Below are 25,552 nucleotides of genomic sequence, written 5' to 3' on the forward strand. Positions count from 1 at the left end.
AGGGGGAGAGGGGAGGGAGGGAGGGAGGGAGGAAGAAGGGTGTGAAAAGGGAAGAAAGGAAGGAAGGGGGAGGGTGAGGGAAGGAAGGAGGAAGTGAAGGAGGGAGGGAGGAAGAAGGGTGTGAAAAGGGAAGGAGGGAAAGGAAGGAAGGGGGAGAGGGAAGGAAGGAGGGAGGGAGGAAGAAGGGCGTGAAAAGGGAAGGAGGGAGAGGAAGGAAGGAAGGGGAGGGTGAGAGGGAAGGAAAGAGGAAGTGAAGGAGGGAGGGAGGAAGAAGCGTGAAAAGGGAAGAAGGAGAGGAAGGAAGGAAGGAAGGGAGAGGGTGGGAAGGAAGGGAGGAAGAAGGTCATGAAAAAAAGGGAGGGAGCGAGCCAGTGAGAAAAGGATGGCAGGAGCGAAAGAAAGAGGGAGGGACAGGAAGAAGGGCATGAAAAAGAAAAGGGAGGAAGGTGAGAGGAAGGAGGGGAGGGGGGGAGTGAAGGAAGGAAGGAGGGAGGAAGGCATGAAAAAGAAAGAGGGAGGGAGGGATGGAGAAAAGGATGGCAGGAGCGAGGGAAGAAAGGGACAGAAGAAGGCATGAAAAAAAGGAAAGGGAGGGAAGGAAGGAAGGAGGAAGCGAGGGAGGGAGAAGAAGGGAACATGAAAAAGAAAAGGGAGGAAGGGGAGATAGGAAGGAAGGAAGTGGGAGGGTGGGAAAGAAAGGAGAGGGTGGGAAAGGAAGGAAGGAAGGAAGCAGGAGAAGGGATGGAGGTGGAGAGGAAGGGAAGGGAGGAAGGACTGTTCATTTGACCAGCCCCAACTTTCGCTGGAAGGACTGTTATGTTCTAAGCTTCATCCCGAGGGGTTTTCGGGTTAAAAGGCCGGACTCAGATCTGGGCAGCCCAGGTAACAGTCCTTGAGCAGCTACAAAGGATTTGCTCTCACGGCCCGCTTCTTCTCTGTCCGTTCAGGTGCCCTTACTCCAGGTGAGAGGCCCCTTGTTGGTGGTCCAGCTGATGGAGACCACCTTGCTGTGCCTGGTGAACTACGCCAGGTGAGTCTGCAGGAGGAGCCGTAGAGGTTCGGCATGTNTCTGGGCAGCCCAGGTAACAGTCCTTGAGCAGCTACAAAGGATTTGCTCTCACGGCCCGCTTCTTCTCTGTCCGTTCAGGTGCCCTTACTCCAGGTGAGAGGCCCCTTGTTGGTGGTCCAGCTGATGGAGACCACCTTGCTGTGCCTGGTGAACTACGCCAGGTGAGTCTGCAGGAGGAGCCGTAGAGGTTCGGCATGTCGGGACCCAAAGTGAGGGGTAGAATATTTTAAGATTTTAAACTTTTCCAGTTCAAAAACGACCCGTTTTGAGGGCGAATTGCCCCAGCCCATTTTTGAAAACCTTTTTTTCCCAATATTATAATATTGGGCATATCTTTTCCTGGGAAATTTAACGATTTCCCCCCAAAAAATGGATCCGAGATTTGATATTTCAAGGTTTACTGAGTGAAGACAGCCATGTGTCTGAAACGGTACAGGGTTTCCTGTCTGAGCAGGGGGTTGGACTAGGTGACCTCCAAGGTCCCTTCCAACTTTATATTTTAGATTTTAAACCTTTCCAGTTCAAAAACAACCCGTTTTGAGGGCGAATCGCCCCAGCCCATTTTGAAAACCGTTTTTTTTTTCAATATTATAATATTGGGCATATCTTTTCCTGTGAAATTTAACAATTCCCCCCTCCCCAAAATGGATCCGAGATTGATATTTCAAGGTTTACTGAATGAAGACAGCTATTTTTCTGAAATGGTACAGGGTTTCCTGCCTGAGCAGCGGGTTGGACTAGATGACCTCCAAGGTCCTTTCCAACTTCATTATTATTATTATTATTATTATTATTATTATTATTATTATTATTATTATTATTATTATTATTATTATTATTATTATTATTTATCATCATCATCATCATCATTTGTTGTTGTTGTTTTTTTTGTTGTTGTTTTGTTGTTGTTGTTGTTGTTATTATTATTATTATTATTATTATTATTATTATTATTAAGATAATAATTTCCACAGAAGTCCTGGATCCCAAATTTTGGACAAATTCTACAACCTATCCCATTTGAAATACTTGGTTCAAAAAAAAAATTTCCCGTACGATGTACCATTTCACTCAGTTAAAGATGACAGGAACAAAAGTTTTTATGTAATGTACAGATAAATAAAAAACAGAGGTTGTAGATTTAATTGTAAAGGGTCCATACGTATAGATTTCCGCAGGATATTTTGGGGGGTGAAATGTTAGCTAGTTCGGTCCATCCAAGTCCACCAGGCTCTGCAAATGCTCTTTGAGAGATGCGGAGGTGAATTATTTTGTGCCAAATTGTCACGTGCGTCGGGAAAGAAAGACATTTAAAAGAAATGTTTAAATGCAGCCAGTCCTTGTGGTGCCCTTAACTGCATTAGTGCTCTGTGTAACGGGTGGATGAGCAGGTAATATTATGGTAACTAGTTAATTCTCTGTTAGCTGCCCCCTTAAGCTATGCTATGCGGTGGGGGAATGTGGATAAAGGGGGGGAAATGTTTGGGAAATCGGAAGTAGCCATTGTGTCTCCTGGAGGCTATGCTTCAAGGTTACTCGGCTGGACGAAGGAGGGAGTCATCTTCCAATCTGATCATTGATCAGTGTGAAAACATAACCTGGTTGGTTATAAGGGGGTGGGCAATGGGGGTGGGCAGTTAAGGATGGGAAAAGTACACCGGTGAGATTAGCGAACATGTTTAAAAATACTCCAAATAACTGTTGGAAATGTAAACAAAGATCAGCTATCATATCTGCTGGACATGTACTAAAGCAAAAAAGTTTTGGATTAAGATACATCTATGGTTGGAGAAGATGACTAAAAAACCAGACAGATTTTAAACCAGAATTGTTTTTGTTAGGAATAATAGGAGCTAACTATGAGAAGGAGAGCGGATATTTGATATTACGTGTATTAACAGCAGCAAGAAATGTATTTGCCCAGTATTGGAAAAATGAAAATTTACCAACTGAAGAAGTGTTAATCAAGAAAATTTTAGAATGTGCAGAAATGGACAGATTGACTTTAGAGATTAAAGAGAAAGATGATGATGATGATGATAATAATAATAATAATAATAATAATAATAATATTAATAAAGTTGGAAGGGACCTTGGAGGTCATCGAGTCCAACCCCCTGCTTAGGCAGGAACCCTACACCATTTCAGACAAATGGCTGTCCAGTCTCTTCTTAAAAACCTCCAGTGTTGGAGCATTCGCCGCTTCTGGAGGCAGGTTGTTCCACTGGTTAATTGTTCTGACTGTCAGGAAGTTTCTCCTTAGTTCTAGGTTGCTTCTCTCCTTGATCAGTTTCCACCCGTTGCTTCTTGTCCTGCCTTCAGGCGCTTTGGAGGATAGCTTGACTCCCTCTTCTTTGGGGCAGCCCCTGAGATACTGGAAGACTGCTATCATGTCCCCCCTCGTCCTTCTCTTCATTAAACTAGACATACCCAATTCCAGCAGCCGTCCCTTATATGTTTTAGCCTCCAGTCCCCTAATCATCTTTGTTGCTCTTCTCTGTACTCTTTCTAGAGTCTCAGCATCTTTTTTACATCGTGTAACTTTTATCAATGGCTAGAAAAATGAATTAGAGAGAAAGGAAGGTGATAGGTAACTCTGAATACATATTAGTAAGAAGGATGTTATGGATTGATTAATACTGCTTATGATAATTAATCCTATTTACTATTGCTATTTAAGAAGAGACTGGACAGCCATTTGTCCGAAATGGTATAGAGGTTTCCTGCCTGAGCAGGGGGTTGGACTAGATGACCTCCAAGGTCCCTTCCAACTTTATTATTATTATTATTATAAATATATGTACCCAGACAATCCTGTTTGCTAAATATTGAAAATGTTATTGGGGGATAACCCCAATCCTAACCCCAACTCTGATCCCATTTTATCCCTAATCATATAAAATCTAATAAAACTGTTTTAAAAAATAAAAACTTGGGGATTTTGACGGGCGTTTTTCAGTCCTGGCTACTCAATGCTGCAATACACTTGACCTCTAATAAAACCTTTCTCAACAAATGGAGCCAAGGATCGTTTCTATCCAGAGGTTGAAGCGGTGGCAGGTCTGACCTCCTTCGTTTGGATTTTTCTTCTGCAGCCTGGTGGCTACCAACGCCGCCCGCTTCCGTCTCGCGGCCGGCCCGGACAAGAAGCTGATGGAGATGGGTCTGCGTCGGGCTCAAGGGCTGGACGGAGGCCTCTCGGCATCCAAGTACTCCTACGTGGGCGGTAAGGTCCGATTTGTGACTCTCCTCTTGAAGGCTACTGTGGGAGGCCTGAGGTCAGCCCCACCCCCGAGGTAGACCAGACCCGGAGATCAACTCCACAGGAAGGCTAAAACCGCTTTCATTGGGAATGGCCGAGCCACTTTGTTGTTAGTTGCGAAGTCATGTCCGACCCATCGCAACCCCATGGACAACGTTCCTCCAGGCCTTCCTGTCCTCTGCCATCTTCTGGAGTCCATTTAAGCTCACGCCTCCTGCTTCAGGGACTCCATCCAGCCACCTCCTTCTCTGTCGTCCCCTTCTTCTCTTGCCCTCCATCTTTCCCAGCATCAGGCTCTTCTCCAGGGAGTCCTTCCTTCTCATTAGGTGGCCAAAGTCCTTGAGTTTCAGCTTCAGGGTCTGGCCTTCTAAAGAGCAGTCAGGGTTGATCTCCTCCAGGACTGACCGGTTTGATCGCCTGGCAGTCCACGGGACTCGCAGGAATCTTCTCCAGCACCACTTTAGATTCTCGTGAATCGGAGGCGTCTGCCCAGGCACTGCTTCCAAATGTGACCTCGTTTCTCAGGACTTAGAAATGTGTCGGTCCCTTTTGTGGAAGCAAAGAAAGGCTCCTGAATATCCCCGCCAATATCTTCTTGCTTCCCCTCTGCACTCGCTTGCTTGCTTGCAGTGCCTCCCTTTTGACAATTGGTGTCCTGGTTCCGACAGACGAAACTCTTCAAAGAACTTCGAGGCGTTGTTTACCTTAAAAGAATCTTTATTCGAGAATCGTAACATAAGCGAAGCCAAAAACTGAATCCCCCCCCCCTTGAGCACATAGTATCAAAGCACAATTCCCTCCTCCAATTAACAGTCATAAATCACATTCTCCAATTAGTTTGAAACACAGGGTCTCCCTCCAGCTCTCCAGCCCGCCAATTCTTATCATCTCTTATTTCAACAACCTTGATTGTCATGCTAGGTTCAGTATTGTTATGTTTAGCTGAACTCTCATGCACGTCCCCCCCCCCATCCCCAGGATCATCTAACTTTAAAAGCGAAAAGAAGAAAATGGCTATATCTCCATCTGCTGTTAAAGCAAAAACATCCGATGTTAGCAGCATTGATAATTGGTCTCTTTAAAAGAACTGCTAGATTTCCACCCTCTGGAATAGAGAGCCGGAACAAAGGAACCAAGATTTTTGGATTTTACTCGCTCTGTGTGTGTGTGTGTGTGTGTGTGTGTCTTTCTCTCATCATTTATGTATACGTCATCTGTCTATGAGCTATTGCTATCATCTATCCCAGGGGTGTCAAACTGCCGGTCCACGGGCCGCATGCGTCATGCCAAAACCGCGCTCACCCCATTGCCGGCAATGGCAAAAAAGTCATGATACATCGCAACACGTCGTCTGACATTGCGAGTTTGATACCCCTGATCTCTCCTGACTGTCTGTCTGTCTCATTCATCTATCCATCATTCGTCTATCATCTGTCTGTCTGTCTATCATCTGTCGGTCAGTCATGCATCTCATCTTTCTGTCTGTCATTCATCTATCCATCTCATTTGTCCTATCTGTCTGTCTGTCTGTCTGTCTATCTATCCATTCATCCATCTATCTTATCTATCTATCTATCTATCTATCTATCTATCTATCTATCTATCTATCATCTATCTATCTCTCCATATCTATCTCTCCATATCTATCTATCTATCTATCTATCTATCTATCTATCTATCTATCTATCTATCTATCTATCTATCTATCATTACCATCTATCTATCATCGAGCTATTCTATCTATCTATCTATCTATCTATCTATCTATCTATCTATCTATCTATCTATCTATCAATCAATCTTTCATTGAGCTATTTATCTATCGTGGAAAAACCCAGTAAAAAAGACAAAAGTCAGCAGCACAAAACAACAATTCTTACTTTAAGACTCAGAGGTTTATTTTGCTAATAATTTGGAACGTAGCATAATAATACAACATCACTTACATTAACAACCCATTGTAATGAGGACCATATGGTATAGCAAACTCCAATAGGACAGCTATAGGCCAATGGCAAATCAATCATGGCAAACCCCAACTCTTTATACCCTTTCCTGTTCTAAGACTGTAGTCAGATGGTCCACTGACTTCTGCTGACTTTTTACTGACCTCCTGCTGAACATAACTTTCCACATATACCCGTGTACATTGGAACCCACATCCATCAGCTACTTTCAGTTCCCTATTTCTTACTGTTAAAATACTCATGGTCCAAATATACATAGACCTATCTACTTTCCAATTTCATATTGCACAAAGCTCAGCAGATTACAAATAATACGTTCTTATTGCAAAACAACATAAAGTTCAAGTTCAAGCTTTAAATCACTACTGTGGGGGCCTATTTCAGGTTTGTTCCAACCCTATCTTATTATATGAGGAGGGGGCTATATTTTCATCTCCCACATTATTTATCTATCTATCTATCTATTTATCTATCTATCTATCATCTATCTATCTATCTATCTATCTATCATTATCTATATCATTATATCATTATCTATCTTTCATCTATATCATATCTATCATTATCATCTATCTTTATCATTATCATCCATCCATCCATCCATCATCTATCTATCTATCTATCTATCTATCTATCTATCTATCTATCATCCATCCATCCATCCATCCATCATGTATCTGTCTGTCTGTCTGTCTGTATCTATCTATCCATCCATCCATCCATCCATCCATCCATCCATCCATCCATCATTTATCTGTCTATCTGTTCTGTCCCCGTTCCGACCCACACACCCAAACAGCCAGCCGAGGGTTAAAGACTTCTCCAGACACCACTTCACAGATAAGAAACTTGGCAGCAGCTCCGTAGCTGCCTGCCAAGACCTTTTACTCCAAACACACAGAAACAAAAACAATACACACAGTTTAAAGCCACAGCACACTACTTTGCCAGAGATTCAGCTTTTGTCCGTCACAGAGGTCCAAATGGCCACCACCACCCTTTTATAGCCTGTGGGGTGTGGTCCAGTGACTCAGCTTAATCTCTGGCACATCTCTTTTTCTGCTGCGCACGCTTATCGCTCCTACGCTGGCGTGGATCCAGCCACAACTTCTCTTCCTCATTATCCGACACACCTGGCTCCTGGCCAATCTGAGAAACACCTGGCTCCTGGTCAATCTCTTCTCCGTAGGAAGACACCTGAGGCATTGCCAAAGAGGAGGGTCCTGGAGAGGGAGGCCTGGCCATCTCCTCTCCTTCATGTTCGGAGCCTTCTTCCTCTGATAAGAGGGGCTCACAAGACGGAGCCACAACACTATCTATCTATCTATCTATCTATCTATCTATCTATCTATCTATCTATCTATCTATCTATCTATCTATCTATCTATCTATCTATCTATCTATCTATATCATCTATCTATCATCTATCTATCATCTATCTATCATCTATCTACCTATCTATCTATCTATCATCTATCTACCTATCTATCTACCGTATCACCTGCTTGTGCAAAATACATAACGTAAATGAAAGATTCCTCATGCTGGGACCACAAAATCTCCAGCTCCAAAAAGTGGTTAAAAACAGAATTAGGCAATCCTTAATAAGAGGTGGGCTTTGAATTTTCCTTCTGTTAAATTGGAAACTTGGCCCCAAATGAGAAAGTTTGGACCCTACCACAATTTGACCCTCTGGGGCGATATTGTCCAAACTGACCCTTCGCAGTCACCACCTGGACTCCCGCGGTGGTTTGGTCCTCCCTCTGACTCTGCTTGTTGGAAGGTCGCAAAAGGGGAACAGGTGACCCCAGGATAAGTACAGGTGGTCCTCAACTTGCGACCACAACTGAGCCCCAAATTTCCGTTGCTAAGTGAGACATATGTTGAGTTGTGCCTCATTTTACGACCTTCCTTGCCCCACTTTTTAAGTGAATCACTGTGGTGGCTCAATCAGTAACACAGTTGTTAAGTGAATCCCCATTAAAAGGGATCACAATAGGGGATCACGTGACCCCGGGACGCTGCGACCGTCATAAGTATGAGGAGTTGCCAAGCGTCCCATCGCTTGACCCTGGGAGAATGCTGCAACGGTCGTAAGTGTGAAAAACGGTCCAAAGTCACTTGATTCATTGCCGCTGCAACTTCAGACAGTCACTAAACGAACGGTCGTATGTTGAGGACCACCATGGGGATACTGCAAACCCTCAAGAGTGTAAACTGGTCATAAGTTACTTTTTCCCGTGCTGTTGTGACTTCAGACAGTCATTCCGTAGCCCCAGGGGTTCTGCAGAGGGCTGGCTGAGACCCTCGGATGTTCTCTCTCAGCTCCTCTCCTCCTGTGTCCTAATTCTCCCCCCCCCCTTCCATCTTCCAAATAAACCTTTTCCAGGTTTTGATTTCACCAGCAACGTCCTCGCCGGGAAACTCTACGGAATTCCAGTCCAAGGAACGTTGGCTCATTCCTACGTGTCTTCCTTCACCTCCGTGGATGACGTAAACCTACGGGTTAGTATTCGGGGTGGTGACGAGAGACGTTCCCCAAAAGATCACTGTGGTTAAACTGCCACAAAGAGGGGTGTGTGTCTCTGTGTGTGTGAAATTATTCTCCAAAGCACCAGAGGGCAGGACAAGAAAGAATGGATGGAAATTAACCAAGGAGAGAAGCAACCTGGAACTAAAGAGGAATTTCCCAAAAGTTGGAACAATTAACCAGTGGAACGGAATAATAATAATAATAATAATAATTAATAATAATAATAATAATAATAATAACAACGACAACAACAACAATGAGAAGGAGAAGAGGAGGAGGAGGAGGAGTTGGAAGGACCTTGGAGGTCTTCTAGTCCAGCCCCCTCCTCAAGCAGGACACTCTAGTCCAACCCCCTGCTAAGGCAGGAAGCCCTATACCATTTCAGACAAATGGTTGTCCAGTCTCTTCTTAAAAATTTAGTTTGCAATGGAAACTAATCAAGGAGAGAAGCAACCTTGAATTAAGGAGAAATTTTCTGACAGTTAGAACAATTAACCAGTGGAACAACCTGCCTCCAGAAGCTGTGAATGCTCCAACACTGGAAGTTTTTAGGAAGAGACTGGACAACCATCTGTCCAAAATGGTATAGGGTTTCCTGCCTGAGCAGGGGGTTGGACTAGATGACCTCCAAGGTCCCTTCCAACTTTATTGTTATTGTTATTGTTGTTGTTGTTGTTGTTGTTGTTGTTGTTATTATTATTATTATTATTATTATTATCTGTTATGTGCATTGTTGAGCTCTCCATCTCGGCTTGATCCCAAGCTAGATGCAAATATAGAAAGAAAATTTTATGAAATCATGAAGCCCTGTTGCTTTCCTTGATAATTAAAGGTGGGTGAGAAGACAGAAGTTCAGTTGTTGCCTGTTCTGGGGAAAACAGAGGTTTCTCTGTGGATCTAAAGACCATTGAAGATAAAGAGAGAGAGACGTTTCATGACCCAACTAAGGAACGTCATCAGTGATCTACCTTCCTTCCTTCTCTCCCTCCCTTTTCCTTGGTTCCTTGGTTTTCCTCTGAGCTTGGTGGTTTTCTTGCAGACATTTCGTGACCCAACTAGAGACTGTCATCAGTGATCCTTTCCTTCCTTCCTTCCTTCCTTCCTTCCTTCCTTCCTTCCTTCCTTCCTTCCTTCCTTCCTTCCCTCCCCTTGGTGCTCTCTGAGGTTGGTAGTTTTCTTGCAGATGTTTCATGACCCAACTAGGTAACATTATCTTTGACCTTCCTGTTGTGATTCCGTGTCAGCCTGTGTTCCCAACAGCTGAGTCTGAGGAATCTGAGGAGGAAGTGGAGGAGGCCGTTGAGGGGCCATCAGAGGGAGGCTCTGATGAATTACAAGACTCACGGCTTGATGAAGAGCCTGGCCCCTCCAGTCGTGTTTCTGANGTCTTGCTTGCAACGTGTTCCTGTGGACTATTTCCTTCCTTTGGACTTGAGATTTGCTGTTTGTGTTTTGGACTTATTGACAGGATTGTCACCCAAATAAAAGGGATTTTGTTTTGTTTTAAAGTTTCCAGCCTATTGTATCAGCAGGGGTTTGGTCCTTGTGCCTCTAACAAGGACGGCAATAGGCTGGGATAGAACACCTTCCCAACTTGCTTCTCCTTGGTGCTCTCTGAGGTTGGTAGTTTTCTTGCAGACGTTTCATGACCCAACTAGGTAACATTACATTTGACCTTCTTTCCTCTCTCCCTCCCTCCCTCCCTCCCTTCCTTCTCCTTGGTGCTCTCTGAGCTTGGTGGTTTTCTTGGGCAAGGAGATCCACAGTCTTGTGAACCTCCTGTCTTGGCCTTAGAAACACAAGACATGGACCTTTGTGAAAGATCTTAGCAAATAGCCACAGAAAATCCTCTTATCAGCTGAGGGACCCCAATTAGTCCTCCGAGAAGCATCTGTGGAAGGTCCCTTCCGAGCCAGGGCCAAAGAGATCCCAGGCTCTTAAGATGGTGGTTGAAGTCGTAGCCCTTCTGGAGAAGCGGGTTGGGCAGTCTCTCTCTTTTCCCCAGTAGAGTCTGCTGCCACTGACTGGGAAGGAACCCGTGGACTTTCCCACTTTAGTGGATGAGTGGTTGACCCAAGTCTGCCAATTACTCCGAGTCCCGCTGGAGAAGGTGAGCTGTGGAGAGCGGGCGGCCTTTATGTCCTACGCCATCGCCTACCCGCACAACTTCCATGGGCTGGTGGACACCTACTGCGTCATGAGGTAAGAAAAAGGACGGCTGAAAACCCCACTTTTAGGTGGAATCTTGAGGGGCTGTGGTTTGGGGTGGGGCTGGCCTGCTCATCCTTGGCTGAGGTCAGAAGCTAAGCTGGGAGAGGGCTGCCAGGCCTTGGAGGGGAGACCACTAAGGAATCCTGAAGGCCAAAACAACATCTAGAACAGGACTCTTCAAACTTGTCCCTTTTATGACTTGTGGACTTCAACTCCCAGAATTCCTCAGCCAGCATAGCTGGCTGAGGAATTCTGGGAGTTGAAGTCCCACAAGTCATAAAAGGGACAAGTTTGAAGAACCCTGACCTAGACTGCATGAACCGAAAGCATGGCTGGCTGAGGAATTCTGGGAGTTGAAGTCCCACAAGTCATCAAAGGGCTCAAGTTTGAAGACCCCTGATCTAGAAGAAGGCAGTTTGGGTCATAAGCCGAGGACTACCTATAAAGGAGAATTATTAATATTAATAAATATTAATAAATATACAATTGAATATCAACATCTTTGCTCCATTTTTCTCATCAGATCAATAATGTCCGGTTTAGATAACTTTTCTAACCAAAACATATCTTAATTGCATTTGCACCTAATATCCACATGTTCAATCAGTATCCTGTTTTCGCTTTTTTATTTTGTTTTATTTTAATTTCCCCTCAGTGTTCAAAATGTCTCCATTGTTTATCATTTCAAAGTAAGTTATATTTGGGTAACCCAAAGCTTCCGTTCTTCAAACTTCTTAACATGTTCCTGTTTCCCATCTCATACCAAAATCTAATATTCTCATTACAAATCTTTCTAGTTATGATAATACTTCCATTCCTAGCCATTATCTATTCTCCACCATCTTCAAACATCTAGTTAATAATATAATATCCCATCTAGTGGATCAAAACCTCTGTTTTCTTCAGCCTTACTCTAGCTTTCTTCCTTTGCCAACTCCAGAAATCCTGGGTGCTCCATCACTGGAGATTTTTAAGAAGAGGCTAGACAGTCACTTGTCTGAGATGGTGTAGGTTCTCCTGCATGAGCAGGGGGCTGGACTAGAAGACCTCCAAGGTCCCTTCCAGCTCTATTCTAGAAAACTTTCCAAGTCAATTTGCCTAACGCGGGAAAACAGGCACTAGCGGAAGAAGAGAGGAGAAACATTTGATGGTGTAATATTGGATCTAGATCAGGGGTAGGCAACCTTGGTTCTTTTATGACTCATGGACTTCAACTCCCAGAATTCCTGAGCCAGCATGGGGGAACTATGCCCCCTTCATGACTCGTGGACTTCAACTCCCAGAATTCCTGAGCCAGCATGAGTGAACTATGGCCCCTTCATGACTCGGGAACTTCAACTCCCAGAATTCCTGAGCCAGCATGGGGGGGAACTATGGCCCCCTCATGACTCGTGGACTTCAACTCCCAGAATTCCTCAGCCAGCGGGGGGGAACTATGGCCCCTTCATGACTCGTGGACTTCAACTCCCAGAATTCCTGAGCCAGCATGGCTCTGCTTGGAAACCTCTCCCTTTCACCTCAGCATGGCTGCCTCAGGAATTCTGGGAGTTGAAGTCCACGAGTCATAAAAGAGCCCAGGTTGCCTACCCCTGATCTAGATTAAAGAAGTTAATATAGACCACTGAATTACTAACAGGCCCAGACAACACTTTGTCTGTTAAGTATTTGATTGTAAAACTAGAAAATTAATAAAATGTTTATAAAAAAGAAGAAGGGGTCCACTGTAGGTCTTGAAGGCCCTCTGGTCTCCTTCAGAGAGCCTGACCGATGGCCTTGATCTTCTCAGGAGTGGCATCCCCAACTTTTGTGCTGTCGCCCTGGCGTTGAACAAGCTAGGATACCGAGCCATCGGAGTCCGGCTGGACAGCGGAGACCTGGCCAAGCAGTCGGTGGAGATCCGGCACATCTTTCGCACCTGCAGCAAGCAGTGAGTTGAGGGTGGGGGTGGCTGATCCCAGGTTTCATTACTCACCTGGCAGAGTTTAGATTTTACAAAAACGTCAACTTCACCTTTGGAGCTGCTGATAAGGAAGGGGTGAACATCCACCCTTGGGATGGGGAGGCCCGGAAAAAACCCAGAAAAATTAGGAAAAAAGAAGGGTTTTTTTCCCCCATTTAAAACAACTTCCCCCCTCCCCAAGTTTTCCAGTTTTTTTCCAGGCCTTCCCATCTCTAGATCATTCATCTGGATTCAGATTCAATCCCTGGCACTACGAGTCTATATTATTATTATTATTGTTGTTGTTGTTGATCATCGCACAGTCAGCCAGATGTTCAGACTGGATTTGGCATTTTTGTCTACCTATCGAGTCCTTACCCAGGACCTGGGATAGGCAGATGTGGATGTTTGATGGTATTGCAGATATTGTCGCAGGATGGAAGCAGTTCCTAGTAAGGCCGCCTTTTGCAATTGATTAATGGTGAATTTGTCAATGCCAATGATGGTGTTCAAGTGGTGCTCCAGTTGTTTTGGGATGGCACCCAAGGCGCCTGTTACTATTGGTACTACCTTTGCTTGCTTTTGCCAAAGTCTTTCTATTTCTATTTGTAGGTCTCTGTATTTTGTTATCTTCTCCAGTTCTTTCTCGTCTATTATTATTATTATTATTATTATTATTATTATTATTATTATTATTATTATTATTATTACTGATCATCGCATAGTCAGCCAGATGTTCAGACTAGATTTGGCATTTTTGTCTACCTACTTAATCCTTACCAAGGATCTGGGATAGGCAGATGTGGATGTTTGATGATGATGATGATGATGATGATGATGATGATGATGATGATGATATTATTATTATTATTATTATTATTATTATTATTATTATTATTTTGATACAAAACACAAAAGAAAATGAAAATCGTGGGAAAGCAAGAGGAAAAAAGGAAGACAAGTGTAGAATAAAGAGGAAAAGAGAATTGCATCATTGACGTTCGGCTCTTTTTAGCGCCGTAAAATGAGAGACTTACAACAAACTTACAACAGCTGGTTTAGTGACTGTTTGAAATTAGTGGGAAAAGGGGCTTTTGACCGTTTTTCAGACTTACAACCACTGCAGCATCCCCATGATCCTGTGATCAAAATTCAGACAATAGGCAAGTGACTCATATTTACGACGGTTGTAAAAGGGGTCATGTGATCTCTTTTGCGACCTTCTGACATGCAAGGTCAGTGGGAAAGCCGGATCTGTTTAACGACTGTGTGACTAATGGAACTGCGGTGATTCACTTAACAACTGTGGCAAGAAAGGTTATTCAGTGGGACAAAATTCACTTAACTGATTCACTTACCAACAGAAATTTTGGACCCAATTGTCGTGGTAAGCCGAGGACTCCCTGTAATAACATTACAGCCTGAACTTTTTACTTTGACAAACTCATGTTTCCTTTTTGTACTGTTTTATTCAGAAGTATTAAAATACAAAATACAAAAGGGGAAATAATTCACAAGGACGAAACCAAACCAGACCAAAACATTTTTTTTTTAAAAAAGATGCGAATTAAAAGGACAAAAAGCAAAAATAGATATTATCTCCCCCCCCCAATTGAACACTGACAGATATATTGCAAAAATAATAGCTTTCCCCCCCCCCTTGCAAAACAGGTCCAAAATTTATATGCCTCTACACCTATTTCCAACCCAATCTGACCTGTCCTATATTCTATATATAAAGAAAAAAATAGTGAATGGGTTAATCATTGGCAAAGTTAAACCTCAAAGCCTTCTGTTAACAATCTCTTATTGTAATGAACACGTATAAAAATCTACAACTTCTTATCTACCCCAATTGACGCTGATCCTATACTAACAACAAACCTACCTGGTCAGCAAAATCCAAATTCAAAATTTCATTATTATTATTTTTTTTACATGGCGGGCACAAAATCCAGAAGTGGCTTCCAAGTAGAAAATGAAATTGGATGTATTATTTTCTTAGGTTTGAGCAGGCAATTTAGCCATCTGTGCTAGTTCCATCACTTTTTTTTCCAGCCATTTATCTATTGTGGGATAAATTAAGGTATATTTCTGTTTTTGGGGCACTAAGAAAGTCTTGATGGAGAAAGCTGGACCCCCTTGGTACTATAGGCTGCAGATGCGGCTGTGGGTTGGAGCAGAAAAAATGAGGGGGTTCTGAAAAAGGGGGTGTCTCTTAACCCCTATGTCTTCCCTTCCAGTTTCCAGGTTCCATGGTTTGAGACGATACCCATCACGGTAAGCAACGATGTCAGCGAACAGAGCTTGGAAGAATTATCTCAAGAGGTGAGGATATGCCGAAGCATCTTGGGATGGGGTGGAGGAATATTTTGGAATATTTTAGGATGCTGTCTGGGTCCCCAAAGCTTTCTTACTTTTTGCAGTGAGGTTTGGAATAGAATAGAACTGGAAGGGACCTTGGAGGTCTTCTAGTCCAGCCCCCCACTCAAGCAGGAGAACCTGTACCATCTCAGACAAGTGGCTGTCCAATCTCTCCTTAAAAACCTCCAGTGTTGGAGCAGCCATAACCTCTGGTGGCAAGCTGTTCCACTGGTTAATTGTTCTGTTAGGAAGTTTCTCCTTAATTCCAGGTTGCTTCTCTCCTTAATGAGTTTCCATCCGTTGCTTCTTGTCCTGCCTTCAGGGGCTTTGGAAAATAAGTTGACCCCCTCCTCTTCTTTGTGGCAGCCCCTCAATTATTGGAATTTTGCTATCATGTCCTCCCCACCAGTCCTTCTTTTCTCTAGACCAGGGGTAGGCAACCTTGGCTCTTTTATGACTCGTGGACTTCAACTCCCAGAATTCCTGAGATAGCCATGCTGAGGGGAAAGGGAGAGTTTCCAAGCTGAGCAATGCCGGCTCAGGAATTCTGGGAGTTGAAGTCCACGAGTCATAAAAGAGCCAAGGTTGCCTACCCCTGGTCTAGGAGGCTCACTGCTTAGAACAGGAGGACTTAGGACAGGGGTAGGCAACCTCGGCTCTTTTATGACTCATGGACTTCAACTCCCAGAATTCCTGAGCCAGCCATGCTGAGGGGAAAGGGAGAGTTTCCAAGCTGAGCCATGCTGGCTCAGGAATTCTGGGAGTTGAAGTCCACCAGTCATAAAAGAGCCAAGGTTGCCTACCTCTGCTCTAGACTAGCCAAACCCAAATCCTGCAGCCGTTCTTCATATGTTTTAGTCTCCAGGCCTTTCATCATCTTAGTTGCTCTTCTCTGCACTTTTTTCCAAAGTCTCAACATCTTTTTTGTAGCGTGGTGACCAAAACCTGAAGCAGTATATTAATATTGCGATGGTGTGCTAAAAGTTTGCAGTGGTCAAAATTCTCCTGTTCTATTCCCGTTTTTTTTAAATTCTGACACATTCCCCTTCCTTCCAGCCGAAGAGAGCTAAACTTTAATAAATATCCTGATAACGCTCTTAAAATGTTCACATTGTATATTTCTCATAGTTCAAATGCACACTGAGTGCATTTCCTAAATTTGCATCAAACGTTGAATGTTGAACCAAATTGGCTGGTTTTGCATAAAAGACTGAGTTTAAAAGTGACCCAGTTTAAGGTATTGTAAAAATGCAATTGCTGGGTGTGTGTGTGTGTGTTTTTGAACCTGCATTGCGCAAGCGCAGCTGACGTCTACTAAACATGTTCTACAAAATGATTAAACCACGATCTGGATTCCAAGCGTTGTTTTTCTAATTATATAATATTTTAACTCTTTTAACGTAGTTATTGATGTGGCTTTTTTTTTGTTATTTTCACTTGTGAGCTGCTTAGAGTCACACACAGGAGATGGATTGCTGTGTGAATTGGATGAACTAAGTAAACGAGGAAAAAAAATATGAGTAATAGAACAATTAAAAGTCATAGGCCGAAGGACAGGGGGAAATGATTCTTTTTCCAAAGAAGGGTGTGGTAGGAAGGACTGTACACAGTTCGAAATGGAATATTGTGTATTTTTAGTCGCTGAAGGAACTACTTGTGTTGTGACAGTGGTGCGGTGTGATACAAATAATGCACTTCTTCTATTTTGGAAATGATCAGAGCAATCCGGGTTATCACCCCATGTTTATATTAGGGAAGTCCTCGTCTTACTTACACAACTGGCCCCAAAATTTCCATTCCATATGTTCAATCAGTATCCTGTTTTCGCTTTTTTTTTTTTAAATTTTAATTTCCCATGAGTGTTTGAATAAGTTTGAACAAGGGAAGCTTTGGGTTACCCAAATATAACTTGCTCTGAAATTAGAAACAATTAGAGACATTTTGGACACTGATAGGAAATTAAAATTAAAAAACAAACAAAAAAACGAGTGCCTGAGTTTGATGCTTAAACAATTCGGTGAAAAAAGGCCGGAATTTGGTTTTTTCGGTGCCATTGTTAACTTGGAACGGTCACTAAACGAATAGTTGAAAGTTAAGGACAACCTATATTATTAGACAGGAGGGAAGGAAGACCCAGGCTACTGATCTAATAGAGCAGGGGTCTTCAAACTTGGCCCTTTTATGACTCGTGGACCTCAACTCCCAGAATTCCTGAGCCAGCCATGCTGAGGGGAAAGGGAGAGGTTTCCAAGCTGAGCCATGCTGGCTGAGGAATTCTGGGAGTTGAAGTCCACCAGTCGTAAAAGGGCCGAGTTTGACGACCCCTCTCTTAAAGCATCCTGGCTGAGGAATTCTGGGAGTTGAAGTCCACAAGTCCTAAAAGGGCCCAGTTTGAAGACCCCTTGTAATAGAGGGTCATAAAACATGGTCTGTACTTGGGGTCCTCCAGCCCCCGTGATGCCAGGAGAGGACACCGTTCCCCTGAGGTTCAAAAGCCTGCCCCGCCCCAATTGGTGTGACCTTGTGAGATTTGTGTGTCTGTGTGTGTGTCTGTGTGTGTCATCAGTCTGTAAATCTGGGCTCAGGAGTTCCTCTTTGGTCTCTTTGTGCTCCTCGCAGGGCAATGAAATCAATATGATTGGCGTTGGGACCCACCTGGTCACGTGTCCCCTTCAGACAACCTTAGGCTGCGTCTACAAGGTAACTAACCCCTCTGCTCTTGGGGGGGGCGAGGGGGGGTTGGCCAAGGCCAGATTGCTTCTCTAGGGCAGCCTTTGCAAGCCAGGAACTCTGCTGTGGGGTAGGGGAGACGGGCCCATCTCTAGAGCAGAGGTGGGGAACGATGGCCCCTTGATGACTTGTGGACTTCAACTCCCAGAATTCCGGGAGTTTGAGCTGGAGAAGCCCAAGGATTCTGGGAATTGAAGTCCACAAGCTGTCAAGGGACCATCGTTCTCCACCTCTGGTCTAGAGCTTCTGACTCTAGAAGAAGGAGGAGGAGGAGGAGGAGATGAATTTATTTATTAAATTTAATAAATAAAATACTGTAATGAGGGGTCCTTGATGTTCTCCGAGCTGGGTAGTTTTCTTGCAGACATTTCATGACCCAAACTAGGTAACATCATCCATGCTAGAAGATAGTGGGGTTTATGGAGGAGAAGGAGGAAGAGGAGGAGGAGGAGAAGGGGAGAATGAATTTATTTATTAAATTTAATAAATAAAATACTGTAATGAGGGGTCCTTGGTGCTCTCCGAGCTGGGCGGTTTTCTTGCAGACGTTTCATGACCCAAACTAGGTAACGTCATCCATGCTAGAAGAAAATGGGGTTTATGAAGGAGGAGGAGGAGAAGGGAAGGATGAATTTATTTATTAAATTTAATAAATAAAATACTGTAATGAGGGATCCTTGGTGCTCTCCGAGCTGGGTGGTTTTCTTGCAGACGTTTCATGACCCAAATTAGGTAACATCATCCATGCTAGGAGAAAGTGGGGTGTATGGAGGAGAAGGAGAGAGGAGGAAAAAGACTGTGGGGTCCTTGGTTGAGCTTGACTGTTTTCTTGCAGACGTTTCATTACCCAGCTAGGGAACATCCTCAAGGCTAGCACCTACTTGGGTAACGAAACGTCTGCAAGAAACCAGCTAAGCTCAGAGAGCACCAAGGACCTCTAATTACACCGTTTTATTTATTAAATTTATATGCCATGCCTCTCACCGATAAGGCAGGGTACCACATATCTGAGCGCAGGGGGTCCTCAATGAGGTCAAGCGTCATTAACTTCCTTGCGTTTTTGCTCCATCTTCAGCTGGTGGAAGTCAACGGTTCTCCGAGGCTGAAAGTGACTGAAGACCCAGAGAAGACAACCTTGCCTGGACGGAAAGTGGTCTACAGACTTTGGGATGATGCAGGTGAGTTGGGTTGACCAACTTTGACCGGAACTCACTACCCAACTTCCTGGTATTTTTGAAAGGCGAGAATTTTCTTAACAGAGACCTTCAGTGCTTGATGGAAGTAGAGTTGGGGGTGGAGGTACTGTGGCTACCTGTGGCCCAGTTTGTGAAGGAGCCATGTGGTGTGCAAGCCTCCCCAAAGGGTCATCTAGAACAGTGATGTCCAACTTTGGCAACTTGAAGACCTGTGGACTTCAATTCCCAGAATTCCCCAGCCAGCGTGGCTGGCTGGGGAATTCTGAGAATTGAAGTTCACAACTCTTAAAGTCCACAGGTCTTAAAGTTGCCAAGGGGAATTCTGGGAGTCGAAGTCCACGAATCTTAAAGTCCACAGGTCTTAAAGTTGCCAAGGGGAATTCTGGGAGTCGAAGTCCACGAATCTTAAAAGTCCACAGATCTTAAAGTTGCCAAGGGGAATTCTGGGAGTTGAAGTCCACAGATCTTAAAGTTGCCAAGAATTGGACACCCCCTGCTGTAGGTCTTTGCTGCCTGAAGAATTCTGGGAGTTGAAGTCCACAAATCTTAAAAGTCCACAGGTCTTAGAGTGGCCAAGGTTGGACACACACACAGACAAACACACACACACCCGATTTAGAATCTGAATTCTTCCATCCATTCTTGCAGAGATATGTACCTGCCATGCTACTTCCTTTCCAGAAAAAAGATTTAGAAATGGTAAGCTAAAATGATAAACGTATGAGATAAGGGAAAAAAAGCTCACAGATATTGACCCCCAGCCCCAGCCATGGTCAACCCAGGCTTCCCATGATGCTTTTGGATAGGCTAGAGAAGGTGTAGACTAGGTCAGGGGTAGGCAACCTTGGCTCTTTTATGACTCGTGGACTTCAACTCCCAGAATCCCTGAGCCAGCATGGGGGAGCTATGGCCCCTTCATGACTCATGGACTTCAACTCCCAGAATTCCTGAGCCAGCTTGGCTCAGCTTGGAAACCTCTCCCTTTCCCCTCAGCGTGGCTGGCTCAGGAATTCTGGGAGTTGGAGTCCACAAATCATAAAAGAGCCCAGATTGCCTGCCCCTGGGCTAGGAAGTCCCTGCTTAGAACAGGAGGACTTAGGACAGGGGTAGGCAACCTTGGCTCTTTTATGACTCGTGGATTTCAACTCCCAGAATTCCTGAGCCAGCATGAGGGAAACTTTGGCCCCTTCATGACTGGTGGACTTCAACTCCCAGAATTCCTCAGCCAGCATGGCTCAGCTTGGAAACCTCTCCCTTTCCCCTCAGCATGGCTGGCTCAGGAATTCTGGGAGTTGAAGTCCACACATAACAAAAGGGCCAAGTTTGAAAACCTCTCAGTTAGAGGAACATATGAAAGCATAATTAATGTTAATAAACTTTATTAGTTTAGAGCAGGGGTAGGCAACCTTGTCTCTTTTATGACTCGTGGACTTCACCTCCCAGAATTCCTGAGCCAGCATGGCTCAGCTTGGAAACCTCTCCCTTTCCCCTCAGGGTGGCTGGCTCAGGAATTCTGGGAGTTGAAGTCCACAAGTCATGAAGGGGCCATAGTTCCCCCATGCTGGCTCAGGAATTCTGGGAGTTGAAGTCCATGAGTCACAAAAGAGCCAAGGTTGCCTACCCCTGGACTAGGTCATCAGACATAGTTGCAGCTGTTCCTCATGTGGTATTTTCTGCCTATGGTAAGGACAGTCCCCATATTAATATTAAGGGGGCAGGAAATCAAAAAGCAATCAAGCCTCTCTGCATCCGAGCATGGCCACGTGATTGCCTGCAAGCTGGGATCTCTTAACTGAGTAATCTAAGAAGGCTGTGCTGTACGGTGGCCATTCATTTAGTGACCGAAATTACGGCAACCGTCGTAAGTCGAGGACTAACTAACCTGTACCCCCTTCCATCTTCTGCTTCTCTGTAGGCTTCCCATGCATGGACCTCATGGCCCTGGAAGAAGAGGCGGCCCCCGAGATTGGCCAGGAGGTTGAGTTTAGGCCGCTGACCACCAGCGAGAAGGCTGGGAAGGTGGTCCCTGCTTCCGTGGAGATCCTTCACCTCGTCTATTTTAAAGACGGACAGGTAAGGGGGCAAATTCCTTCTGCCTTTCTTGGGAAACCAGGCTGTCCTGTGGCAGAATTACCTCAGGGCTTCTCCCCCCCCCCCAGGTGTGATGGAATCTCATCCCCAAAAGAGGAGAGAAATACAAGATCTTAAAGTGGCCTTTTCTTCCACGGGGAGATTTGGGTGATGACGAGCAATGGAGCAGGCCGTCCTCCTTCTGGTCCTTGCGACCGGAGTTTGCTGAGTCAGTCACACCTGACTTTACGACCCATTTGGCCAGGGTTGTTCAGCGAATTGCTGCAGCCGTTTAAGGGAACCGTGCGGCCGTTAAGCGAATCCGGATTCCCCCACGGAGTTCGCTTGTCAGAAGGTCTGGAAAAGCGATCCCGTGGAAACCCCCCAGGATGCTGTAAAAGAGTCAGTCCTAAGCATCTGAATTCTGATCATGTCACACTGGGGGTGCCTCAATGGTTGCAAGTGTGAAAAATGGTCCTCAGTCGCTTTTTTCAGCGCCGTCGTATCTCTGAACGGTCACTAAACGAACGATTGTAAGTCCAGGACTCCCTGTGTTTGCTGCTCTTGAGAAGGCCAGATCCTGAAGTTGAAACTCAAGGACTTTGGCCACCTAATGAGAAGGAAGGACTCCCTGGAGAAGGGCCTAATGCTGGGAAAGATGGAGGGCAAGAGAAGAAGGGAACGACAGAGAAGGAGGTGGCTGGATGGAGTCCCTGAAGCAGGAGGCGTGAGCTTCAATGGACTCAAGAAGATGGCAGAGGACAGGAAGGCCTGGAGGAACGTTGTCCATGGGGTTGCGATGGGTCGGACACGACTTCGCAATTAACAACAAAAATAGAAAAGGTGTCCACTGTCCAGTTGGTGGGATCCAGAAAAAGAGATTCCTGGGACATTATTTGACCCAAAGTAGAAAACCTTACTGAATGCACCACATGGGCACAGAAGGGAGCAAAACCAGCTCTCGGTTTCCCACACAAAAGCTAGCATGTGTCTAGGAAGGTTGTTAGTTATCCAGATCGTATTTAGGCCCAAGATGCAGGACTTTCTTGTTTTTCTTCTGAAGACATTTCGCTTCCCATCCAAGAAGCTTCTTCAGCTCTGATTGGAGGGTGGTGAATGGAAGGATTTATACTCCTTGCAGACAGCCGGTCATTTGCCTCCTTTTAAAGAACCGTTGAGGCCGCTTGGAGGTTTATCTGTATCCTCAGGGTCACCTGAGTAGTGCAAATGGATGTGGAGCCTTCTTGGAACTGCTGAAAGGACCGTGTTGTAGACTGGAGATAGATGATGTCCTATCCCTCCCCCTCTGTTGAGGGAGGGGCGTTCAATTTGGACACAGATGGCCTCTTGGACCCCCTCTTTCAAACCAGCAGTCCTCTCTGTCCAAAATGTAGATTTTGACAAACCTCCATGTGGCCTCAACGGCCCTCCAGTTGCCTCTTGAAAAAGCATCTTTGGGAGAAGGATGAAAGGGGAAGAGAAAGATGGGAGATAAAGGAGAAGGATAGGAGAGACAGAAAGAAAGAAAGAAAGAAAGAGAGAAAGGAAGGAAGGAAGGAAGGAAGGAAGGAAAGAAAAAGAAAGAAAGAAAGAAAGAGAAAGAAAGAAAGAAAGAAAGGGAAGAAAGGGAAAAAAGAAGGAAAGGATGGAACGAAGGAGAGAAAAGAAAGAAGGAAGGAAAGAAAGAAAGAGAAAAAGAAAAGAAAAAAAGAAAAAGGAAGGAAAGAAGAAAGAAAGAGAAAGAAAGAAAGAAAGAGAAAGAAAGAAAGAAAGAAAGAAAGAAAGAAAGAAAGAAAGAAAGAAAGAAAAAGAAAGTAAGTCTGGAAGGAGTATAAATCCTTCCATCCCCCAACATCCAGCCAGAGCTGAAGAAGCTTCTGGGATGAGAAGCGAAACGTCTTCAAGGAAAAAAACAAAAAAGTCCAGTCACCTCCTGAAAAAAAAGCATCCTTTGGGAAAAGCTAGCATAGTTAATTTCCCCCTCTCCCTGTGGGCCACCCAGAGTCCATCACGTCCACTTCTGTGCATTTTGTTGTGGGAAACCAGCCAGCCACGCTAGTCCACCTGCTCGGTGGGTCCTGGATGCTCAGATGCAATTCCCCCCCTTGCATTCCATCCCCCCCTCCTCCCCCTTTCCTCGGTCAGGCTGCCAGCGAAGCGGAATACAGGCGAAAGGTAGGACCCCCTTGGTTCATATTCCTCTTTTTGTTCTGCTTTTCTCATCCCAAAGATTTGCCAGGCCCTCCCCAACGTCAGGGAGATCAAGGCTCACGCTCAGAGGTCCTTGGATAAGCTCAATCCTGTCCACAAGAGGCTGCAGGATCCGGAGGCCTACCAGGTATGGGGGATGGGGAGGAAACGGGGGGGGGGGGCGAACCCTCTCTTAAAATCCCATTTTGCTCAAAAAGGCCACATTAGATAGAAAGAAAGGCCGCTGATGTTGGACCATTAGGGAGCATAAAATAGATCAAGGAGAGGCAGAATTTGGGACTCTAATATCCTCTCCCCCTCTCTGTCTGTCTGTCTGTCTATCTATCATCTATCTATCTAATCTATCTATATCTTCTATATCTATATCTATTTATCTATCTATCTATATCTCTATCTATCTATCATCTATCTATATCTATCATCTATATATCATCTATCAATCTATGTGTCTGTCCTGCTCTCTCGCTCTCTCTCTTTCTCTCTCTCCCCCCCACCTACCTACCTACTTACCTACCTACGTATTCTGTCTGTCTATCCGTCCGTCCGTCTATCTATCTATCTATCTATCTATCTATCTATCTATCTATCTATCTATCTATCTATCTATCTATCTATCTATCTATCTATCTATCTATCTATCTATCTATCTATCGATATAGATATATAGATATATAGATATATAGATATATGGAACCTAGAACTGAGGAGAAATTTCCTGACACAACAATTAACCAGACAACCTGCCTCCAGAAGTTGTGAATGCTCCAACACTGGAAGTTTTTAAGAAGAGACTGGACAGCCATTTGTCTGAAATGGTGTAGGGCAGTGTTTCTCAACCTTGACAATTTTAAGGCATGTGGACTTCAACTGCTGGCTGTGGAATTCTGGGAGTTGAAGTCCACATGCCTTAAAATTGTCAAGGTTGAGAAACACTGGTGTAGGGTCTCCTGCCTGAGCAGGGGGTTGGACTAGAAGACCTCCAAAGTCCCTTCCAACTCTGTTATTCTATTCTATTCTTCCATTCTATCTGTATGCTGCTAAAATTCTTGGTTGTTATGACCTTTACCTGGGTGAAACAGTGCATCATAAGGCAATAATTTTGAAACCAAGGTGCCTCAGGTGGGCTGACTTAAAGAAGGTGTCCCCGATCAGGGACTCAGGGCTCCTAAAGTAATGAAATTTGGGCAAACTATGGCTGTTTCAGTGCTGTTGGGCTGCTGTCGCAGTCGCGCGATCTTCAGTTTCAACCTTCTGTGACAGTTTCCCAGCCAATCTTGCAATCCTTTTACTTCCCTCCCCATCTAGCCCCAGCCACTTAAACCTCGGTTTGCTTCCACCTCAGGTGGCCGTCACGAAAAAACTCTACCTGCTCCTCCTCGACCTGCAGAAGGACAACAGCTCCTGAGCATCACTCCGGCATCGCAAACTGGAACCGTCCGGCGGCGGTGGCGGCGAGGGCGCGCCACCTTTTCCGTCCCCGGGACTGAACAAGACCCCAAACGATTGGGGATTGTGGACTCTCCCAAGCCCAACACAAGCGTTTCACCTCCAAAGCGTGTCGACACTCTCACCTCTCTCCAACCTGGTTCCTCTGCATCACACACCTGCACACACAAGTCTCTGCGCCTAATCTCCCAGCCATCTCCTTGGGAAGCGGGGGGTCGTTCCCTGCTGGACCCACACACCCCCCGTGATCTCGGTTTGTTGAGTTGATAGAAGAACCTGGCCAATTTTATTATTATTATTATTATTTCGGCGTTCCAGCTTAAGGGTGCGGCCGGAGCAGAGACTGAATCGGTGGCGGGATGCAGGCAGGGGGATGCTGATAGCCATTGGTGAGGTCGGAACAGTGACCTGCCTCTCCCACTCCTCACAGCCCACCCCCCAGATCTGATGTCCACAGCCCACCCCCCCAGATCTGATGTATTTGTTTGCCACTTTGACCCACAGTGGGAGAAAGCAGAGAGTTCCCCCCACAGGCTAGAGCAAGGGGAGGGGTC

General features: G+C 44.9%; 1 protein-coding gene across 1 annotated transcript in view; it reads left to right on the forward strand.

Annotated features, from left to right (window-relative positions):
- The window catches only part of NAPRT (nicotinate phosphoribosyltransferase), a 35,318-nt gene extending 10,361 nt beyond the window's left edge, over nucleotides 1–24,957 (forward strand). Inside the window, exons 3-13 of the mRNA XM_015823362.1 lie at nucleotides 948–1,030; nucleotides 4,165–4,295; nucleotides 8,688–8,803; nucleotides 10,840–11,033; nucleotides 12,829–12,969; nucleotides 15,225–15,309; nucleotides 17,965–18,045; nucleotides 19,151–19,253; nucleotides 21,187–21,344; nucleotides 23,572–23,679; nucleotides 24,895–24,957. Of these exons, the coding sequence (XP_015678848.1) occupies nucleotides 948–1,030; nucleotides 4,165–4,295; nucleotides 8,688–8,803; nucleotides 10,840–11,033; nucleotides 12,829–12,969; nucleotides 15,225–15,309; nucleotides 17,965–18,045; nucleotides 19,151–19,253; nucleotides 21,187–21,344; nucleotides 23,572–23,679; nucleotides 24,895–24,957 (1,263 nt within the window). The remainder of the gene's footprint in view (nucleotides 1–947; nucleotides 1,031–4,164; nucleotides 4,296–8,687; nucleotides 8,804–10,839; nucleotides 11,034–12,828; nucleotides 12,970–15,224; nucleotides 15,310–17,964; nucleotides 18,046–19,150; nucleotides 19,254–21,186; nucleotides 21,345–23,571; nucleotides 23,680–24,894) is intronic.
- Nucleotides 24,958–25,552: the final 595 nt, after the last annotated feature.

Source organism: Protobothrops mucrosquamatus, unplaced genomic scaffold, assembly GCF_001527695.2.
Source record: "Protobothrops mucrosquamatus isolate PMUCROS unplaced genomic scaffold, P.Mucros_1.0 scaffold1848, whole genome shotgun sequence".
Classification (NCBI taxonomy): Eukaryota; Metazoa; Chordata; class Lepidosauria; order Squamata; family Viperidae; genus Protobothrops; species Protobothrops mucrosquamatus.